The sequence below is a fragment of the Papio anubis genome, chromosome 9 (assembly GCF_008728515.1).
Source record: "Papio anubis isolate 15944 chromosome 9, Panubis1.0, whole genome shotgun sequence".
NCBI classification, from domain to species: Eukaryota; Metazoa; Chordata; class Mammalia; order Primates; family Cercopithecidae; genus Papio; species Papio anubis.
The window spans coordinates 61,627,302-61,651,290 of record NC_044984.1 but is presented as its reverse complement, the minus strand read 5'-3'; the positions used below and the strand labels follow the sequence as shown (position 1 = coordinate 61,651,290).

At 41.1% G+C, this 23,989-nt stretch overlaps 1 protein-coding gene and 1 pseudogene across 1 annotated transcript in view; one reads left to right on the top strand and one right to left on the bottom strand.

Annotated features, from left to right (window-relative positions):
- CAND1 (cullin associated and neddylation dissociated 1) overlaps nt 1–16,449 on the bottom strand; it is a 46,821-nt gene extending 30,372 nt beyond the window's left edge. The window contains exons 1-2 of the mRNA XM_021922576.2: nt 15,979–16,449; nt 3,240–3,383 (exon numbers count right to left, since the gene is read on the bottom strand). Coding sequence (XP_021778268.2) covers nt 3,240–3,383; nt 15,979–16,046 — 212 coding nt within the window. The 5' untranslated portion in view covers nt 16,047–16,449. The remainder of the gene's footprint in view (nt 1–3,239; nt 3,384–15,978) is intronic.
- A 5,144-nt stretch (nt 16,450–21,593) lies between these two features.
- Nucleotides 21,594–23,167, top strand: LOC101009562 (annotated as a pseudogene).
- Nucleotides 23,168–23,989: the final 822 nt, after the last annotated feature.

The window sequence follows — 23,989 nt, the reverse complement described above, 5'->3', positions numbered from 1 at the left end:
AATTTTATAAATTTTACATCCTACCTCACTGAATTCTTTTTATAAATTCAATTTTTCTTAACTGACTTGTTTTTCCCACATACACTTTTCAATTCTTATGCCTCTAATTTTCTTCCCAACCCTCTGTCTTAAAAGTGGTTAATACCCTCAAAAGAAACGGCAGAGAGATACACATATTTGCCTTGTCCCTGACTTTAGGGTGAATCTATCTGGTATTTTATAGCTTTTGGGCTGAAATAACTGTGTGTATGTTGGTAGGGCACTGAATGTGTGTGGGCTGAAGAAAGTCTGTGTGTGTGTGTGTGTGTGTGTACATGCATGTGTACACTTTTAATGTTAAAGAAGGACCTATCAATTCCTATGTTGTTACATGTTCTACCTGGAACAGATGATGAATTCTGTCAAGTGGGATAATACATTTTCAACCTGTTCTTCACTCTAATGACAAATCAGGTATGATGCTAGTTTTTGAAAGTTCTTCACCTCTCTAATTATACGAAGTAAACTAAGTACTTTTTTTCTTTTTTTTTTGAGATGGAGTCTCGCTTTGTTGCCCAGGCTGGAGTGCGGTGGCGCGATCTCGGCTCACTGCAAGCTCTGCCTCCCGGGTTCACGCTGTTCTCCTGCCTCAGCCTCCCGAGCAGCTGGGACTACAGGCGCCCGCCACCACACCCGGCTAATTTTTGTATTTTTAGTAGAGACGGGGTTTCACCGTGTTAGCCAGGATGGTCTCGATCTCTTGACCTCGTGATCCGCCTGCCTCGGCCTCCCAAAGTGCTGGGATTACAGGCGTGAGCCCCCACGCCCGGCCTGTTTTGTTTTAATCAAGAGTCAGTGTTGACTCTTACCAGTGTCTTGACAACTAGCCAGTTTTTTCTCCCTTTGACCTATTAACATTATGAAATAACTATTAATAAAGCATATAATACTGAACTGCCCCTTAAAAACTTAGTCACAGTATGTTACTAATAATACACTGCTATATTTTATTTTGAACATTTAAATGAAGCTAGTCTATAATTTTCTTTCTTTTTTTTTTAAAGTATTATCATTAGTCAGGATCTGTTATCAGTATATAATTTAAATAAAAGTCTGGAAGGTTTTCATACTTACCCTATGTTCTGAAATAGTACTACAACTCTCTGTACTGGAATTATCTGTTTTTTTGAGGTTTTAAAGACGCTGTGAAATATTTCTGGATCTTTCTTTTGGGTGATGAATTCTTTGTTCAATTTTTCCAAAAATTGAAAGTTTTTGTTCAATTTTTCCAATTTTTTGATATGGCTGCTTAATAATCTATCTATTGGGATTTTCCATCCTCCAAGACCCAGCTCTTAGACTATTTACTAATTATCATTTTATCTTCTACTCTATTTATATCCTAATTCCTTTATTTTCTTGAATATACGTTATTTCTCCCCAGCTCCTCTAATTATAAATGTAAAATATCAACAAAAGATCAAGAAACTCAGGTTCCTAATGAGTAAAGATACATACTCAAGTGACTAAGAACTAAGATACATACTAAAGTGACATACCTCCCAACTCTCAATTTGGGACAAAGACTACTTTTTTAAAAACTTATTTTTTTAAAAGGTTGAGAAACATTCAGGATATATTTTGAACAAAGCTTAATTTTGTTTATTAGGCACATGGCAAAAAAATATTAAAAGATAAAGAATTAAAGTGAAATTACTGACTCATCTGTATTATTCTACAACACCTTTTTTTTTTTTTGAGACACAGTCTTGCTCTGTCGCCCATGCTGGCATGCAGTGGCACAATCTTGGCTCCCTGCAACCTCCACCTTCCAGGTTCAAGTGATTCTGCCTCAGCCTCCCAAGTAGCAGGGATTACAGGCGTGCGCCACCATGCCTGGCTAATTTTTGTATTTTAGTAGAGACAGGGTTTCTACATGTTGCCCAGGCTGGTCTCGAACTCCTGACCTCAGGTGATCCACTTGCCTCGGCCTCCCAAAGTGCTGGAATTACAGGTGTGTGCCACCACTCCCGTACAACACCATTTTTTGAAAGACCCATTTTATTTTAAGCTTGCAAATGTCCCAAGTTAAAGAAATTTGTATTGCATGTCTGGAAATTTTATGCTAATTAGTTCTCATATTTTTATTTACTCTTACAAGGGATATGTAAAAGTTTAGGCTAAAAGAAATTTAAAATCCTTTAAAAAGAAGTAACAGTGGAATAATGCTTTATTTAAATCGATACCAAAAATAATGATGTAAAAAAAGACATAATTCCATAATTTTTATGAGGCTAAAAGTTATACTAATAAATATGTAAATTAAGGATTTCTAAAAGTTGACATTCATAAACTAAATCAGTATGTTAATGGAATTTATTCAGAAATCAAATTATTTACCCTACCAAAAATAAGAAACCAAACTGCCAACGTCATGCATAGCAAGAAGCCCCCACTGCATTGTACACACAATCAGAATCTCTGTAATTCTTAGAAAAGACTCTCTGTAACTATTGTATCATATGTATATTGCATCAACTGATGATGATAAAATATACATATTGTATCATCAGTGTTGTTTTAACTATGGTTTAACTGCTGCTATTCTTCATTAAGAATTTTATTATTATTAGTTTTTTGGCTGGGCATGGTGGCTCATGCCTATAATCCCAGCACTTTGGGAGGCCAAGGTGGGAGGATCGCTTGAGTCCAGGAGTTCGAGACCAGCCTGGGCCACACTACAAGAAAATTTTAAAAAATGAGGCAGGAGGATTTTAGCTCAGGAGGTCAAGGCTGCAGTGAGCTGTCATCACACCACTGCACTCTTACCTGGGAGACAGGGTGAGACCCTGCCTTAAAAAAAAAAGAATGTTGTTATTATTAGTTTTTAATTTTCCTTAATCATTTCATTTTCATTTCATCCCCACTGGAATACAGAGATATATAGAAGCAAGCAGGGCTTTAACTCAGCTAAAAATGTAGGCTATAGTCAAACAAATGAGAGAATCATTGTTTATGGAGTACCCTACATGTACTTCGTAACAATTAAAAGAAAATACCATTTAGTAACTTATATGCTGTAAGGAAATATACTATATATACCATATACAAACACTAAACATTAGTCACCTAAGAATTCTAAACACAAACACTAGAAAGAGATAGTACAAGGCTAAGATAATTTACTACTTATCATGGAGTTTTTAAAAACAGGGTTGGGGGAGCAGGAAGAAAGACTCAACCAGTAAAAAACAACTTACCATTTGACAGCTAAATTCTGTACCTCTCCATTTTTATCTTCCAGTAACTTCAAAATCATTTTCACTACTTTCCTTTCACTATCATCATCCAACTTGATGGAATCTTTCTGCAGTTCCGTCATCAAATCATTTGTAGCCATAAACCTATCAAAAAAAAATTTGTTAATTTCAAAATTTTAGAGCATTAATTTAAAAAGATAATGATTTTTCAAATCCAGTGCTATACCATTCACTCAACAGGAACATCTTTTATTATAAAACTCATCCACTTTTTTAAAAAAGTCATCATAAATTTAATCTAAAAGCTACCAAGAAAAAGAGCAATAATGTACTTAAAATTTATTGCATCCAGAGAGAGGGTGAGAGAGTTTTTAAGTACTGATATGCTTTTATATGAGGTACCATTATCCAAAATTATTTTCCCCGGGTCAGTCTTAACCTCAAACTGACTAACAGGACTCTACAGTGAGCACTCTTTCATTCAAATTAACTGCATCACTGCTTTTAGGTAAGAAAAGTTCCTCTTTACTTTTTCTTTACATGGGATTTGAATTCTATCTAGGAAGTCCTTAACCACAAACATTAAGAACACCTTCCAAACATTAAAAACACTTTCAAAACAAGTATGTTGCATTGCGGGGGGTGGTCACATATTACCGGAAATTTTCCAAAATACCCATCACTAGGTATAGGCCTATTTTTTTTTTCATTTTTTTTTTGTAGAGGGAGTCTTGCTCTGTCACCCAGGCTGGGGTGCAATGGCAGCATCTCAGCTGACTGCAACCTCTGCCTCCCAGGTTCAAGCTATTTTCCTGCCTCAGCCTCTCAAGTAGCTGAGATTACAGGCGCCTGTCACCAAACCCGGCTAATTTTTGTATTTTTAGTAGAGACAGGGTTTCATCATGTTGCCCAGGCTGGTCTCGAACTTCTGACCACAGGTAATCCACCTGCCTCGGCCTCCCACAGTGCTGGGATTACAAGCATGAGCCACCGTGCCCAGCCACCAGGCTTATTTTCAAAATAGTGAAGAGGTGATTCTAGAAAGTAGCTCCCCCTGACATCTCCCACCTCCCCTCTCCTTAAGAACCACTGCCCAAGGAAGGAACAGCCTGGCAAAAACCCAGAGTGATTAATCATCTAATCTCGCTTTAAATGAAAGGAGTGAATAGTGGACAAGATAAATAGAGTCTCAGGTACAATAAGGTATAAACACAGTCTCAGATTTTCTTCTCCACATGCCTTACCAAACAATTCATTGTTTTAAAAGTGATTTCTCAGAATATGAGATAATCACATTTAAATAAAGCCCTAAGACCTCCTTAAAAGCCAAATGAACTTGTCCCATAATTCTTGGCTCCCCTCCACTTATGGAAGCAATCCAACTAAGATAACTAGTTAGCGTTCTTTTCTTTTATTTGAACCAGATTCAGTTTTAGTAAAAATATATTATTTTGTACACTACAGAGAAATGTCAAAATCCACGTTTAAATAAAAAAACAACTATTGGAGCCGAACTGATAAACAGCTATGGAGACAGTCCGCAACAGGGGTAATAAACTATGTGATAAAAGCTGGCAAAACAACTTAATAATTTAGAAATGCATTACATTAAGGTAATTTTAAGGATAACTCCAATAACTAGTATGTTCGTTTAATGCTGATCTGACAAAGTTTTACACTACATGCAAGTATGTATTATGACAAAAACCACAATTACTTTTGCACCAACCTAATAGTTTAATTCTTACCACGTTCTGTAAAACTGCTTATTTTTTAAAAAGCTTATATTTACACTGGCGCAATATAAGATCAATTAAGCATGTACTTTTAAAAAATGGACACAGCTCTCCTAACTGGAAGCCCCTCACCCATTTTATAATGTGACAAAACAAAATTAAAACGACATGATTTTCATTAATATTCCGGAAAGCGAAAAAACTGCATAACACATTAATGCAGGCACTCCTGCACACAAAGCACTGAAAACACCTTAACCATTTTACTTAAATAAAATCCATTAAATAATCATAATAGTTATTACCTCTAAGAACCACTGCAATGCCAGTTATCTGCTTCCAGAGAAAACAATGATCATCAATTTAAGCACAAAAACATAATTCCAAGTAAAAAGTTGTTTTTTGGTCCGGTATGGTTCTACCGGCACAAATTCATTCTTTACTTATTGTTTATTTATTCACTGTCTATTATGTAAGAAACCCTGGACTAAGAAATAAGGACAGATAAAAGGCGAATACACTTTGGCCCCCCTAACATCAAGAAGCTTATATTGTAATAAAGAAGCCTACTGATTTTCAAAAATCTATGATTAATGGTTAAATACTTTAAAAAGTTAAAATGAGCACTGTCAAAATTAGCAATAGATATTTTTAAAAAGCAGAAAAAGTAGATTATTATAATACCAAGAGTTTTTTTTTTTTTTTTGAGATGGAGTCTCACTCTGTCGCCAGGCTTGAGTGCAGTGGCGCGATCTCGGCTCACTGCAACCTCCGCCTCCCGAGCTCAAGTGATTCTCCTGCCTCAGCCTCCCAAGTAGCTGGGACTACAGGTGCCCGCCACCACGCCCAGCTAATTCTTTGTATTTTTAGTAGAGACGGGGTTTCACCATGTTAGCCAGGATATCTCTTGACCTCGTGATCCACCGCCTCGGCCTCCCAAAGTGCTGGGATTACAGGCGTGAGTCACCGCGCCCGGCCACAAAGAGTTACTTTTAAATGGTGACCCTGAAATCACAAAGTTCTGGGAATAATTTATTCCTTCTGTAAATGTGATATTAAAAATTTACATTATTAATCTTATTAAGGAAGTTGACCAGTTTAAAAGCTGTCCATGGCATGTCCATGTCTCTTCAGCATTTACTCTTTTAGGTGTGGTGCTAAGGGCACAAATCTCAATACATTTTATAAAACACTACTCAAGAGCATATGGAAATTATCACACCAAAGAGTTGACTGTTAGGTAGGATCTCAAAGGATGAATGAGGGTTTGCATGGGAAAAATTGGTTTGGGATTTAAATTACTTTTTTTTTTTTTTTTTTTTGGTGGTGGGGAAGGACAGCACCTCAGAGTAAAGGCCTAAGGAAACAGTTCAGTATGTGGAGCACAGAAACCTAATAGGAAGATGATGGGAATATAGGCTGAGGTCAAGATGGGAAGGGTGTTATATACTCATACACTATGTAATAAGAAGCTACTACATATCTGGTACTGTTCTAGTTGTTGCTGACAGAAGGGCTAACTAAAGCACACACAATTCTTGCTGTCTTGGAGCTTATATCACAGTCTAGTAAGAGGTATGTTAACTTTTTAAATTGCATATATGAGTAAGCACCTGTAGAACTAAGAACTAAGATAAATGCTATGAAGGAAAGTGTTATCAAGAAAATACTACGGGGCTGGGTGCCAGTGGCTCACGCCTGTAATGCCAGCACTTTGGGATGCCGAGGCAGGCAGATCTCCTGAGGTCAGGAGATCGAGACCAGCCTGGCCAACATAGTGAAACCCCGTCTCTACTAAAATTACAAAAATTAGCTGGGTGTGGTGGTGCATGCCTGTAATCCCAGCTACTTGGGAGGCTAATGCAGGAGAATCACTTGAACCTGAGAGACAGAGGTTGCAGTGAGCTGAGATTGCACCACTGCACTCCAGCCTGGGTGACAGAGTGAGACTCATCTCAAAACAAGAAAACACTATCGTATAAACAAAGTAACATGACCTAGACTGAATTGGGGGTTGTGTTAGGAAAGACTGATCTAAAGAGTGGGGGTTGGGCATAGTGGCTCACATCTGTAATCCCAGCACTTTGGGAGACCTAGGCAGGTGGATCACTTGAGGTCAGGATTTCGAGACCAGCCTGGTCAACATGGTAAAATCCCATCTCTACCAAAAATACAAAATGAGCCAGGCGTGGTGGTACATGCCTGTAATCCCAGCTATTTGGGAGGCTGAGGCAGGGGAAATGTTTGAACCTGGGAGGCAGTCGCTTGAACCCAGGAGGTGGAGGTTGCAGTGAGTCAAGATCACGCCACGGCACCCCAGCCTGAGCAACAGAGTGACACTCTATCTTAAAAATAAATAAAGAGTGGGCAGAATTATGGTGAAGCAAGGGAAAATTTGTGCCAGGTAAGCAAGGGCCAGAAATTTAAAGAATTTGTAGACCATATCAGGATTTTAGCCTTTATTCTAAGAGCAATGGGAAGCTACTGAAAAACAGCTGGGTTATAGATGGGGAATAAATGCAACGATCAGATTTACATTTCAGAAACAGTACTCCAGCTATACTGTGGACCATACTTTGGAGAGAACCAATCTTCATTTGGCCATACCAATGGAGACTAGTTAGGAAAATGACTAAGTGAGAAATTATGATAGCCTGAGTTAGGGTTATGGCAATCAATGAAGATGGAAAAAAAATGACATACAGTTGATTCTCATTATTCCCAGGTTCCATATTCGCAAATTCACCTACTTATTAACATTTATTTGTAAAGCCAAAATTAATGCTTCCTATTTCACAGTCATTTGCAGATGATGATGATGAGTGTCAAATGGTGAAAAATTTGAGTAATGCAACACATACATTCCCAGCTGTGGTGGGACAAAATAACACTCTGCCTTCTAGCTCTAGCTCTCATGCTGTAAACAAGCATCTTCTTCTTGGCCTATTTCAGCCCATGTTTTTCACATGTTTGTGCTTTTTGTTGGTGCTCTTGTTGTTTAATATGGCCTCCAAGCACAGTGCTAAAATGCTGTCAACCACTCCTAAGTGCAAGAAGGCTATAATGTGCCTTCTGAAAAAAACATATGTGTTAGATAAGCTTCTTTACTGGCTGTGAATTCAATGTTAAGGAATCAGCAATATATATTAACACATCTTTAAAAGGAACACTCATAAAACAAGGTTACAAACTCATCAACTGATTAAAATAATGTGACTCAGGACTCATAGAAACTAATTCCATAATTCCCTCAGAAGCAATGGTTCAGTACTTGCTAACTCAGTGTTTGTGATAATGTTACAAAACATATTACAAATACTGAGAATAGTTGGTTTGAATTTTACAAACTAAAATTAATAGTTCTTCAAAACGGATTAGACGCAGGGATGGTAAGGATGAGCTAGGAGGAAAGAAGTAAAACGAAAACCACAAGACTGGGTATTGCAGTCAGCTGATGTATCCTTGTCCAGACTCTTAATGTTACCCTGCAGCCACCATCACATCAGATGAATAAACTGCTCATCTTACAATAGAAAAAAGGATTACCTTTGGTTAAACTGCAAACTACATGGAAAGGATATTCCTCTGATCTTAAACAACAAAATCTCTGCCATAGTGAAGATGTGAAAATAAAAAATTAATGTCCTGCAGCCCAACTCTGTCTGCCCTTGGCCAAAAGTGGGCGCTGATAAAGAAAAAAACAGCAGCCTCCACATTCCAGAAACTTATCTGAGACTCATACCTAAACCTCAGTGTTACTACCAACTGATCTGATGCTTAACAGCTAAAGCATATTGTTTCCTTGGATATAAACAATCTCACAGAACATCCATTTTGGACAAGGTCACCGAGCAACACAAAATACCAAACATTCCCCTCTCCAGTTAAATGAGTGACTGGTACTTCTTTACCAATTACAGCTTTCCCCCTGCTTAGGTCAGCCCTCCCTATAAAATTTATTAAAAGGCCGAATCATAGAATTGACCTCTCTTTCTGACAACATTCAATCTAAAGCAAAGCTTCACTTCCTTAGACTCTTTCCCAGATTACCCAAATGAATAGGTTCCTTCTAAAATCCTTTGATACCCTGAAGTGTGTGTTCTCCCTGATTATTACAGACAAAAAACCCAACTTGTGTCAGGATGCCCATAAAACAGAATTACAAGAAGGAAAAAGTGGTTAAAAAATATATATATACCAAATAGATGAGCAAAGAAAATATCCACTAAATGAGTTACATTAGGAGACTAGGGAGACTGTTAGGGATTTTAGGAGAGCAGTCTCTACGAATTCAGATGGGCAACAGCTAAGAAATCTGGAGTTTATCTTGTAGTCAAAGGAAATCAGTGAGGGAGGCAATGATCAGCTGCAGTATATAGAAAGAAAATTCTAATGGCCAGAGGGAACACACTGGGTTAGGAAGAGGCCTGAGACAGCAAGATTAATTTGAGAAATATTCATCAGGAGACCAAAGAAGACAGACAGCAGAAGAGTGGTATCAAAGGTTTTCTGCTTGTGACTTTCAGTGGATGGTAATTTAACAGGCCAAAATAAGGATAAAGAAGGCGTTAAGATGGGAAAAGAAAAAGATAAATGGTTACATTTCAGACTTCAATGGAATTTCCAGGTTGATATGACCTGCAGGCAGTGCCATCTCATTCCTTTATTCAACAAGTATTTTGAGAGCACCAACATAAGGAACTCTACTCTGCAAACATAATGATGAGTAACACGTAAGTCTGGAACTTACACTAGATCTAGGTATGCACTAGATGGATAGATACCTTGCACTCACAATAACTCTCACCACAGCCTCTCCCATCATACATAAACGCAATTTTACTCTTGTTTCCAACCAGAAATCTAGTTGATATGGTCAATTTTATCACTCAGTACACCAATTACCTTTCAGAGATCCTGCACATACACCACAGCTATATCATTTTTCCTCAGTTATTCCTTAGAGTGCTATGAATTTAATTGGAATAGTTTTGTTTTGTTTTTTGAGACAGAGTCCCCCTGTCGCCCAGGCCGGAGTACAGTGCTGCAATCTTGGCTCACTGCAACCTCCGCCTCCCGGGTTCAAGCGATTCTGCCTCAGCCTCGTGAGTAACAGGTGTGCACCACCATGCTCGGCAAATTTTTGTATTTTTAGTAGAGACGGGGTTTCACCATGTTGTCCAGGCTGGTCATGAACTCCTGACCTCAGATGATCTGCCTGCCTTGGCCTCCCAGAGTGCTAGAATTATAGGCATGAGCCACCGCACAAGGCCTAAATTGGAATAGTCTTGATATTGTTCATGTAAAGAAATCTAATTTTTATTAATCTTTCTTCCCAGTTTTATCTGTGAGGTACCTTCTTCCTCTTTCTCACTGGTGAGCCCTAACCACTGCTGATAACCAGTTAGTACAGCATATATCAAGATAAAAACATCTAAGTAAAATCAAGAAAGTTACTGCCATCAATCTGCTAAGTATTTTAAAAGTGCCCAGAAATCACCTTCTTAATCTCTGCATATCTATTTCTTCTAATTAAGCCTGCTTTTCTTCAAGCACAAGTACTTAAGATAATTTCACTGTTTGCTGTTATGTTATTGTAAATGCCCACACCGTACTTTTAGCTATATGATAGGATCTGTAAGGTTCCTTCCAGCTCTGAAAACCTATGATTCCTTAAAAGGTTTGAGATTTTTTAAATAAGCATTTTAAACAGTTTCCAAAAGAAAATATCGTCCAATATCCAAAACACTTAAATAAATAAATCTGGTAATATAAACCTTTATCAAATAGGGAAAAACTTGCATTCTATAGTGTAGTGAATTATTTTAGGAAGATTCTATCAGGTGGTATTTAAACAAAGTTTAGTTGACTTTATAATGGTTTCCTGAAGGTTCCTAAAATCCCATATAATCGAACTAAAATCCAATTCTACTTAAACAAGCACCTACTGAGAACCCACATGGCCCAGAGCCAGACAAAGCGAAGGATTCCGTTTAGTGAGACAAGGTCCCTATTCTTAAGGAGTTCTGTGGACAATATCCATCCAGCTACAGTCAGTTATCTATTTCCTCTTCCCCAGTGAAATTTTATATCGTGTGCTTTACATTTTCTCTTTCTACCTAGAGTTTCATTTTCAACACCTGGCTTAGATCTCTCCATGGACAGGAATCTTCTTTCTTTAATGTTCTCTGCCACTTAATGCCTGACAATTACATACGGCCCCAGGTTATTCATCTTTTTATAATAGTGTCTTAACTATTCAACAAGCATGTAGATTTAGGGAAAGTAAGCACTAGATCTTAAACTTTTTGTAGTTCTTCTCAGGAATTATTAAAAGTATCTTCTAGCATGAAATATTTTATAACCCTAATTTTAGAGGGAAATGAAATTTAAGGCTTGAATCTTAATATCTCCTAGTCTAAACCCTGGAGAAGTGACATAGCTGGGTAGTTAAGAGTTCATGCTTTGGGGGTAAAGAGATCCTATAAATCCCAGACCTACTATCTAACTGACCTTAAACAAGTACTTCATCTCTCCAAATCTCAGTTTCTTCAACTGTAAATGAGATTGTTGTTATCCTCTTTTACTAAAGTTGTAAGGATAAATAAAAATCAAGCTCACAGTAAGCATTTATATTAACTATTATACATAGAAAGACAATGATATTTTCTTTAGTTCTGAGTCTTTGGAATATTTTAAATCAACTGGTGGTTGAAGCATATGAAAATAAAAGAACTGGCTGGGCACAGTGGCTCAAGCCTGTAATCCCAGCACTTTGGGAGGCCAAGGTGGGCAGACTGCCGGAACTGAGACCAGCCTGGGAAACATGGTGACGCCTGTCTCTATAAAAAAAAAATTAGCCGAGTGTGGTGGTGCACACCTGTAGTCCCAGCTACTCTGGGGGCTGAGGTGGGAAGATTGCTTGAGCCCAGGAGGTTGAGGCTGTAGTGAGCTGAGATGGTGCCACTCACTGCACTCCAGTGTGGGTGACAGAGCGAGACCCTATCTCTAAAAAAAAAAAGAAAAAGAAAACTTAATTACCTCAACCCACCGAATATTTAATATTAATATTCACAAATGGAGTGTCACATGGCTCATCCACATTAAAGCTTTCGCTCTGGTATCTACCGAATCCCCTATCTATTGGTTAAATTATAACGTTTACTCTTTATTCCTTTATAGAACATGCATCCCTAGAGGTCCTTAAAATAACTATATACACTGGTATAAAAGTCTCAGTACACTCCAGAAGTGTTTTTTTTTTTAGGGAGGAAGTGATGAGAAGCACTGTTCTAAGGTACTGTCCCAAGGAATGTTTCTTCATTTTTCTTCTGAAGGTTTTATTTGAATCAGCATTCATTAATAACTTTTCACTAAACCGAGGCTAGTATGTAACAGGCAATATCCTAGTAATTAAGACACACAAATGCCTCCTCCTTTTTTTATAAAACAGCTCCTAGTCTTCTTCTTTTTTTTTTTTAAGGGTTTAAAAAAAAAAAAAAACCTGCATGGGCGAGCACGGTGGCTCTTGCCTGTAATCCTAGCACTTTGGGAGGCCAAGGCAGGCGGATCACAAGGTCAGAAGATCGAGACCATCTTGGCCAACATGGTGAAACCCCATCTCGACTAAAATAAAAAAAATTAGCCAGGCGTGGTGGTGGGTGCCTGTAAATCCCAGTTACTTGGGAGGCTGAGGCAGGGGAGTCGCTTGAACCTGGGAGGCGGAGGTTGGAGTGAGCTGAGATGGCGCCACTGCACTCCAGGTCTGGCGACAAACACTCTGCCTCCGTCTCAAAAAAAAAAAAAAAAAAAAAACAACAACAACAACTCTGCATATGGCATCAGAGTTCCTAACATCGGCATTTCTCATCCTAATGCTTCCCCATTTCTCCTAAGTCTTAATATCCCATTTTTAAATAATGCACAATACTAAAACACAAAACAAATATTATACAATTTTTCAATAAATTGAGCCGATTAAGTCCTACAAAAAGATTCTTTTAAAATGCTGACATTTCCAAAGTTTTAAGCCTGCATTCATTCCTGTACCTTCTCTGTATTAATGGACTATATAATTATCTACATAGACCTGAAATTTTATACCTATAAGCAACCTTTTGTAATTAGTCATGTCCACGACTCTCAGAAGTGAAAATGTAATCTCAAATTAAGTAGCTTGCACAAGATCTTACAGTTCATAACAAAGAATCACACATGATTAGAACCCAGATCTTGTGATTAGGTCAAATTCTCTTTGGATCCTACCATGAGGAGAATAAAATTTGCTCTTCATGTTGGGGCACTGTTTTCTTCTCTTGTCCTTAGTACAGGCAGAGTGCTTTGCAAATGTTGGTCATTTCATAATGTTAATTAACCTTGCCCTCAAGATCCTTCTAGTGCTAGGTATTTTAAAATATGTAGCCACAATTCTTGGTATTTAAGCCAAAATAAATAAACTTCTAATGAGAACAAAGCATCATTTTTAAAAAAAAGAACAAATTAAAATAAATGCCTATACTAAAAATATGCAGGAAAAATTTCAAAATTCTTGACTCCAAACTCTAATTATTAAATGTCTGTTTAAACTGAACATATAAAGTGCTTTAGTTCCAAAGACCTATTAACCAGATGGCTACAGCGCATTATAAAAATGTTTTTTAGAAGACAGTTAATAAAAATATCTTAATGATGTCAAATTACTGGAAATCACATACTGGTCCTAAACATATCCTACCTAGCATTCACCAACTATTAGGGATATACCAATATTACACTAATCCTCCAGGCAATGTTTTGATTCAGTACAACCAAAATTCATAATCTTTATCAAATTCAGCAGTGACTGTCATTTAGTATCAGAGCATTATTCTTTCATTTAACTTTGTTTAAAAAAAAAAAACCTTGATATGTATATGTTATCTTTCTTTCACAGGAAATTTAAGAAAGCAAGCTTTAGGCTGGGCGTGGTGGCTCACGCCTGTAATCCTAGCACTTAGGGAGGCCGAGGCGGGTGGATCACAAGGTCAGGAGATCAAGACCATTCTGGCTAACACGGTGAAGTCCCATCTCTGCTAAAAATACAAAAAATTAGCCCGGTGTGGTGGACGCCTGTAGTCCCAGCTACTCGGGAGGCTGAGGCAGAAGAATGGCGTGAACCCGGGAGGCGGAGCTTGCAGTGAGCAGAGATCATGCCACTGCACTCCAGCGTGGGCAACAGAGCGAGACTCCGTCTCAAAAATAATCACATGTATGGTATCACCACATAATTTATTTAGCCTTTCTAAACTTATACCCATACAGAAGTCTGACTAGCTGAACAAAATTGTATTATTACAAAGTGCTATCTTCAGACTGAAATTGACCACAATCAGAATAAAATGTACTACCTTTACAGATGAGCCAAACTGACAGCAATGGGGAGGAAATCACACGACACACCTTATCCATTACTTGAATTGAAAGCAAGCAAAGCCCCCAAAATCAAAAGGCATTCCAATCCGTTAAACAACACAAAACTTTTATTTCCCCCAAGATTCTTAATTTTGGCGCTAGAACTACACAAATCTAAAATACACAAAACAAACTTATGTCACCTCAAAAAAGTTACAATACTAAAATTTTTACCATTAGCAAACTGATTTTTAAGCTTTAAATACAACACTTAAAAGCTGCCTAAGTAGAAATATTTTTTTAAGTAATATATGGTTTTGTGGTCATTGACTATTTTAATAAGCCAGTACATCAATTTAATCAGAAACACAATTACTACTTTTTCACGGCTCTCTCCTTTCACAAACCCTAAACGTTCTTCCCAGTCCACACGGTTTGGACACATTTTCAGGTGTTAACACATATTGTTCATATGAAACAAGCAAACAAGCTCTTTAGTCACAATTTTAGTTGACGACTATTTGTTCTTTCCTTTAAAATGCACCCAAATTACAACCACTAAAGCATTAGAGAACAAAACAGGTATAAGGAAATAAGCAACCTTTTTTTTTTTTTTTTTTAAGATTGAGAACTTATTTGTGAAGAGATGGGAGGCGGGAAAGAATGCAACAATCACCGTAGCGTGCAAGTAAAAAAAACAAAAAACAAAGATAACCTGTAAAAATATAACAAATCTTGACTACGCATATTACAACAATTTGGAACCAACAGTACAGATCTCCTGAACAGAACTGCTGTAATAAAGCTTCATATTCACAAGCTCCGTATTAAACATCTCTTCCTTTTGAAGAAGATCCGTCTGCTATGATCAAGATCCAGCAATCCATCCCTTTGGCAGTGATTTTCGATATGAGGACATGAGACTGAAACCCCGAGTTCCTAAGCGGGTTTTACCTGACAAGGGGAACTGACAGTGATGCTGGCGGGAAAACCCTACGAGCGAAGTTTCCTCCATCCTGGCTCCCCTCCCCCTTCTTCCCACCTTCACGAAAAGAAATAATCCAAAAAAAGAAGTATATATCAGCCAAGAGCGCAAAAGTTCACCATTCCACCCGAATGCAGCAAGGCCCACGCGCACCTGCGGGCAGAGAGAAGGCCGCCGGGTCCCCGAGTGGGCAGCAGCTTGGGCCCCAGCGAGCAGGGCGGCCTAGCGACGCAGGATGGCAAGAGAGTAGGCCAGGCGCCCGGTCTCCCGGCCTAGAGCAACTCCCTTCTCCACAATGGTGGGTGGTTTCGCCCCTTCGCGCTACCTGAGACGCGAGAATCGCCTCCCAGTGGGGCAGGGAAGGATGTGGGGGCACTTAGAGACGCAAACGGGGCCTAGAGACTGCGGCGGACAACTGCCTAGGAGAAAGAATGGGGGGATGGGGTTGCAAGAGGGGAGAGGAAAGGGGCTCGGGAGGGATCGGGAGGCCAGCGGACCGGTGCGCTGGAGACCTCGGGGTAGCGAAGCTACCGGCTACGGCCGAAGGGGTGGGGCAAGGCCTGCGTGACGGCCAGGGCCGCGGCAGCGAGAACCCCGAGGTGGGGTGAGGGTTGGATCTCGGCCTCACCTAAAGTCCTTGTCGCTGGATGTCATTTTTTCCAGCAAATTGGAAATGTGGTACGAGGCGCTCGCCATGTTGACGGCCTCGATCCCGCCCGCTGGCGCTGCTGGAGCTGCTGCCCGCTGCCGCCGCCGCCACTGGAGCTCCTCCTCTCGCTCGCGGCGGCTCCCGCTTCCAGGGTCGCAGCGCGACGCCGACGCTGACTAGGGAGGCGCCTCGACGGGCTGCCCCCTCCCCGGCGAGGCGTGGGCCTGTCCCGTGGTAAGCCGAGGCTACAGGGCCAGCCTAACGACGGCGCTGTTCGCTGGAGAACGAGCTCATGGGCGGCGGGACGGGAAGCCAGACACTTCCACTCAGGGCCGTCTCGCTCCCACTCGCTCCGCACTCGCTCCCTAGGGCAAAAGGCCAAAGCCCGCCTCCTTCGCTCCGGGGGCGGGGTCGGCAGACGCGGGACGCTACGGAAAACTAAGGTCAGAGTTCACGGAGGCCTCCCCGCGCACGCTATGAAGACGAGAGTTAAAAGACAATTCGGTTGGCTGAAGGCTATGTCAGTTTTCGCGTGACCCGCCTTTTAGAGGCATGACAACGACAAAAAAGGGGCTGTTCTCGCGAGACTTTAAAGCAACGGTTAAAGGACAGGAGACGAGTGGAGCAAGTGGGCCGTAATCTGAAAATAATTTGATTATTTAATGACATTAAGAGAAAAAGATTACGAGCTTTGAGAAAGAGAAAGCCTAGGAGTAACGACAATTAAGGAGTTAGCTTGCGGAACCAACATAAGAATTATAACAGGGAGCTTTCGTTTGGGATCAGACGCGTGGCCTGCATTGCCTTAACCACCATGGGGTAATGTTGCCACGTGAAAACCACAAATCCCAGAATTCAGTCGGGTGATACACTGGCTAATAATGTGATTGGCTGCGGGAACTTGTAGCTTACTCATTGGCCCCCCCGGAAGGACTGAATGCTGGGATATGTAGTCTGAAGGGGAGCAGTGCTAGATAAAAACCTTTGGATCGCCGCGCACGCCGTTTCTGCCGCGGATTCTTATTTTCTCCAATACAGGGTTTTTCTGTTATGCGGTATTTGTAGAGCAAGCTGCGTAGTTTGGCCAGGCGCATTGCGGGTCAGTTGGTGTTCTTGCCAGAGGCCTAGCAGCGACTTCCTAGCGCTACTCCTTGCACCTCTCAAGGCAGCTGAGCCTCCCCACTTCTCTGGCCAGACAACACTCCGTCATCGTAGAGCCACCTCTCTGACGCCAACAGGACCTTAGTAAGACTAATGGGTATGCGACAGATGACTGTAGTCAGGCCCTACTGTTTTCAAAATAGCTAAAAGACTATCTCTGTAGTTAGCTTTTGTAGCCTTGATAGACCTGCAGCTGTGTATTGTTCCGTCAGACAGACAAATCCGTGGAGTTATCGAAGTATTTACTATCCAAGTTTTTCATCTGCTTAATATTTGGGATTTTAAACACAAATTTTGCGAGGTAAGGGTCAACATCCCTGAAAGTGTTAGGGGTGGAGCCAGCTGACAGGCCTTTCTAAAAGAACAGAGAGCCTGGTGAAGAGATGAAAAATCAATCTCACTTGACACTCCTGTTAAAAACAACAACAAACCTTGAAATAGCTCTCTACTAGCACATACCTCAAATCTGATCAAATCTACCTGACCTTTACCATTGTTTTCTATATTCATCAACTATTACTGAGTACTTCAAAGTCAGGCAATAGCAGTTAATGAAACAGATGAAACTTGATTTAGCCTCATAATGTGTGTCTAAATTTCACACATACCTCTGATCTGCTCTCATGTGTCCTTTTACTTAAATGTATGTAATACAAAGGCCGGGTGTGGTGGCTCATGCCTGTAACCCCACCATTTTGGGAGGCTGAGGCGGGCAGATCAGGAGGTCAGGAGTTCGAGACCAACCTGGCCAATATGGTGAAACCCCATCTCTACTAAAAATACAAAAATTAGCTGGGCATGGTGGCGCATGCCTGTAGTCCCAGCTACTCAGGAAGCTGAGGCAGAAAAATTGCTCGAACCCAGGAAGCAGAGGTTGCAGTGAGCCGAGATTGTGCCACCGCACTCCAGCCTGGGCAACAGAGTGAGACAACGTCTTTAAAATGATAATAATAATAAATATATATGTAATATATTTTTTCTCCCCAGTAATGCCATATTCTTTATTTTACCCATCTGCCATGATTAATATATCTTTCATCAAGTGATGAAGCACTGTCCTTAGTGCTTCAGCCACAATTAATTGCCTTTTGCTCTGAATAGCCTTTCCACCATATTTAATGTAAAACACACACACACACACACACACAAAGAAGCAGGTCTTTTTTTTGTATGTGTGGACCTCAAGGCCTCAGTCATTTGGTATTATCAATAATACTTTCTTTTAGCCTGTGTCCACTCAGAAAGCAAATCATGGTTTGTCTTTTTCTGTGTGTAAATTCTTTCACTTTTGAATTTCCAGCTGAACTATAATATTTGAAGTCAGATTCCTTAAATATACGTCGGGTTTACAGCCACTTACTTGGTGTCATAGGCAATTCATGTTCATCTTTCTCAGCTTCAGTTTCTTCATGGGTAAATGATGATCAGGATATTACCTCAGGGTTGTTTTAAGAGTTAAATAACTCCTAACCTCAGGTGATCCACCCACCTCGGCTTCACAAAGTGCTGGGATTACAGGCATGAGCCACCACGCCCAGCCCAGCCAAATGTGGTGAAACTGTCTCTACTAAAAATACAAAAATTAGTTGGGCATGGTGGCAGGCACCTGTAATCCCAGCTACTTGGGAGGCTAAGGCAAGGAGCATCTCTTGAACCCGGGAGGCCGAGGTTGCAGTAAGCCAAGATTGTGCCATTGCACTCCAGCCTGGGCAGCAAGAGCGAAACTCTGTCTCAAAAAAAAAAAAAAAAAAAGAGTTAAATAAAATATCCTATATAAGGTGCCTAGCACATTTCCTAGAACATAATAATATTTATAACTAATATGTCTTACATACTTAACGAAGGTCCAGAAGAGCATAAACATTAGCTATCGTCACATTATTTTAATCTTTTATTTGTCCCTATTCCCAAGTCATTCTACACAACCACTTCAGAGCTGTCCAAAACATTGTTTTTACAGTGCTGCTTACTTACTGAAAACATTCAGTGACTGACTATTACAGAATAAACTACCAAATGTTTTGGTAGTTGGTGGCCTTCATTTGTCCCTAAGCTTTTCTTTTTTTTTTTTTTTTTTTGAGACGGAGTCTCGCTTTGTCGCCCAGGCTGGAGTGCAGTGGCGCGATCTCGGCTCACTGCAAGCTCCGCCTCCCGGGTTCACGCCATTCTCCCGCCTCAGCCTCCGAGTAGCTGGGACTACAGGCGCCCGCCACCACGCCCGGCTAGTTTTTTGTATTTTTAGTAGAGACGGGGTTTCACCATGTTAGCCAGGATGGTCTCGATCTCCTGACCTCGTGATCCACCTGCCTCGGCCTCCCAAAGTGCTGGGATTACAGGCTTGAGCCACCGCGCCCGGCCAAGCTTTTCTTTCTGACCTTTCTGTCACTGTTCTAATGTAGAAATTGCTTCTACTAAAGTTTTGAGTCCTTCAAAGACAGAAGGTCTTGTATATAATAATAATTGTTATAATTATGAGCATTTTAAAAATTTATTTAGTTTTTTGAGACAGAGTCTTGCTCTGTAGCCCAGGCTGGAGTGCAATGGCGCAATCTCGGCTCACTGCAATCTCTGCTTCCTGGGTTCAAGCGATTCTCCCTGCCACAGCCTCGAGAGTATCTGGGTTTTCAGGCATGCGCCAGCACGCCCGGCTAATTTTTGTATGTTTGGTAGAGACAGGGATTCGCTGTGTTGTCCAGGCTGGTCATGAACTCCTGACCTCAGTGATCCACCCACCTCAGCCTCCCAAAGTTCTGGGATTACAGGCGTGAGCCACTGCGCCGGCCTTTATGAGCATTTTTTTTTTTTCTTCCTTGAGAGGGAGTCTCACTCTGTTGCCCAGGCTGGAGTTCAGTGGCACAATCTCCGCTCACTGCAACCTCTGCCTCCCATCTTCAAGTAATTCTCATGCCTCAGCCTCCCAAGTAGCTGGGATTGCAGGTGCCTGCCACCACACCTGACTAATTTTTTTTATTTCTAATAGAGACGGCAGGATTTCACCATGTTGGCCAGGCTAGTCTTGAATTCCTGACCTCAGGTGATCTGCCCACCTCAGCCTTCCAAAGTGCTGGGATTACAGGAGTGAGCCACCATGCCCTGCCGAGCACTTATTTATGAGTCAGGCATTGTATTAACTCAATCCTCAGAACAGCCCTATGAGATTGGTGTTTTTCACATTTTAAGTATGAGAGGCACAAAGAGGGTAAGTAACTGGATAAAGGTCACTCCTACTAGAGACTAGGAATGTGAAATAAAAGCAAATGGAATTAAAACCCTCTAAATTTTCACTAAAGCAATTCTGATATGGCGTGAAATAAAGAAAACATCAAAATTCTTAGGGGAAAAAAACACCCTCCAGGGCTTTATATGGCTTTCCATTCTTCCACCCTATTATTACAAGGAAGCTCTGCTGTAGGATTTCCCAAGTTGTGAACCCTAGGAACACTAGTTCCATTGATAGTAGAAGCAAATACTCTTTGGGTCTTGGGTTATGTGTTGGCTGGGGAAGGGGGGTGTTGTTGCTGAGGAGGGTTGTGGTTAAGAGAAAAAGTGCAGGAAACAGTTTTCTTAATAGTACCATGTCTCCGAACTTTTTTCTTTCTTTTTTTTTTTTGAGACATAGTCTTACTCTGTCACCCAGGCTGGAGTGTGCAGTGGTGCAATCTCAGCTCACTGCAACCTTCACCTCCCAGGTTCAAGTGATTTCCCTGTCTCAGCCTCCTGTGTAGCTGGGATTACAGGTGCGCCCCCTCACCTGGCTAATTTTTGTATTTTTAGTAGAAAAGGGGTTTCACCATGTTGGCCAGGCCGATCTCAAACTTCTGACCTCAAGTGATCAACCCGCCTCGGCCTCCCAAAGTGCTGGGATTACAGCCACAGCGCCTGACCCACAGAACATTTAATATGGCAGCGTGTAAGAGGAATATGTAGTATGCAGCTGCTTGACACATTTGAGCATAGAATTTAAAGTTGTACCTGTATAATCTCAAGAAATGAGAATACCATGACCATGAAACATAATTTGAAAACCACTGTTCTGTAGGTAGTTTTTTCTGAACCTAATGCTGAGTGGATGGATGATGGGGAGGAGAGTCTTGGCAGAAAATAAGTTTGATGTTCATTTTTAAAACAGCCTTCTGCCAAGTACATGTGGCCTGTGCTCAATTTCTACATTTGTTGTAAATGAGTTAAAGGGAATAATAGAGCTATATTTATTCAACTAGTTGGTAATTTCTGAAATAAAATTCTGAGTTGAATGTCAAAGCCGATGCGTTTCCACGGCATGCCTTGCCGGGCTGGGGCGGACACGGCTAAGGGGCCACCTGGGTGGGGAGGGAGGCACAGTCTTGCTTATGGTCCCTCGCCACGCGCCGGCCTTTGGCGGTGCCCGGGTTCTGCCAGTCAAGAGTTGGAACACGGTATCTTCCCTTCCTTGAATCCTTCCTTCTGCAGAAGGGAGCTCAGTAGAACTTTGTTGTTTTGCCCTTTACTCTGGGCTGAAAGAAGCAGATGATAAAGAGAAAATAGTGAATGTCAAAGGAAATGTAATTCCTCCCATGCTGGTTGTCTCAACTGTGATTGTTGTGGTTTGGAAATCAACACCCAAGAAGGCTCTCTCTTGTGGATGTATCACTTAAAACACCCAGAAGTTGTTGACAGCGGCGGTCAGAAGGGCCGGTGGTTTCCAAGCTGCTCCAACAATGGGACCCACAATCCTCAAGCAGGGGAAGAAGAAGACATAGACGAAGAAAAAGAGAAAGAACAAAGAAAAGAAGATGACAAAAAAAGAGCTTCAGCTATGGGACTGGTTTAATCCATACAATCGCCCAGAGGTGCTGACCGTGACCAGTTGGAATACGCCGGTTATGTGGGAAGGCACTTAGAACAGAACCATCCCAGAAAATTCTTATGCCAAACAGAAAATTACTGTGGGTTTGACGGTTTTTGCTGTCGGAAGATATGTAGAGTATTACTTGAAGGAGTTCATAACATCTGCTGATGGGTACTTTATGGTCAGCCACAAAGTCATATTTTACATCATGGCCGATAATATCTCCAGGATGCCGTTGATAGAGCTGGGTCCTCTGTGTTTCTTCAGAGTGTTTGAGATCAAGCCTGAGAAGAGGTAGCAAGTCATCAACATGATGGGCATGAAGACCATCAGGGAGTACATGTTGGCCCACATCCAACAGGAAGTTGGACTTCCTTTTCTGCATGGATGTGGACCAGGTGTTCGAAGACAATTTTGGGGTGGAGACCCTGGGCCAGTCAGTGGCTCAGCTACAGGCCTGGTGGTAGGGGAAACATCCTGAGGAGAATACTTATGAGAGACGGAAGGAGTCGGTGGCATACATTCCATTCGGCCAGGGGGATTTTTATTGTCACGCAGCGATTTTTGGTGGAACACCCATTCAAGTTCTCAACATCACCCAGGAGTGCTTTAAGGGAATCCTCCAGGACAAATGACATTGAAGCAGAGTGGCATGATGAAAGCCACCTAAACAAGTATTTTTTCCTCAACGTACCCTCTAAGATCTTATCCCCAGAATGCTGCTGGGATTATCATATAGGCCATCATGCAGATATTAAAATTGTCAAGCTATCTTGGCAGCAAAAAGAGTATACGTTGGTTAGAAATGATGACTGACTTCAAATTGTGCCAACAGTTTTTTGAATTTGAGAGAATTATTATTCTGGCTACTTCCTCAGAAAACAACTTTAAGAAAATATTAATGAAACACCAACATCGCAATCACATACTATTTCTCCTTGTAACTTTGAGCCTTGTAATATGAGAGGATGAATATATGGTAATCAGATGTAAATTCCCAGTGATTTCTTATGTATTCTGAATTTGGGGGAAATACTATCAGCTAAACCAGAAAGAACTTGTCATAGGCAAAGACAAAGCCAGAAACAGGCCAGGCGTGGTGGCTCATGCCTGTAATCCTAGTACTTTGGGAGGCCAAGGCGGGTGGATCACCTGAGGTCAGGAGTTCGAGATCAGCTTGGCCAACATGGTGAAACCCCATCTCTACTTAAAAATATAAAAAATTAGCTGGGCATGGTGGCGCCCACCTGTAATCCCAGCTACTCAGGAGGCTGAGGCAGGAGAATCACTTAAACCTGGGAGGCAGAGGTTGTAGTGAGCCAGATTGCACCATTGCACTCCAGCCTGGGCAACAAAAGCGAAATTCCATCTAAAAACAAAAAACCCACAAACACTCTACATGTGTCAGATAACATCCTGGAGAAAATAGGGTGGTAAGGGAAGTGTTGGCAGCGAGATATGTTGTAGGGGGTTATTCCCTTGATTTCAATGTTTTCCTGTTTCTGATGGATCTAAAGAATATGGAGTTGATTTGCAGCCGGAGAACTTTCAGTAAGGACACCGTTTACCTTGGCAATCCTCAAAAGACTTCAAGAACAGATTGTTTCAGGCCGTTTGTAGTCCATTCTTTTCTCATCAGGATGTCATTTGGTTTCTGTGTGAAAGTTTGGTGGAGATTCTCAGTAGATATTATGATGGTGCATGGTCAGAGCCCCAGGGAACCTGAATGAACCAAGGTGCTCAGTGTGAAGTGAAAACAAAGCCTCAACATGAGTGCCATGAAATAGCAAAGAGAGAGTGCAAGAGAGGGGCTGATCACTGTGGGGTCAGTGCCACCTTGCAGGAACACATGCCATGAGGTTGGTGCTTAAATACATCATGGATCCAGGCACTGAATGGGAGGCAGTGTGGGTGATTTCCAGCCTGGTAGACCCCATGACTGACAAACAGCAGGGACTTGAATGGAAGATGCTTCTTGTTTTGCCCAAGTTGTATTCAGTC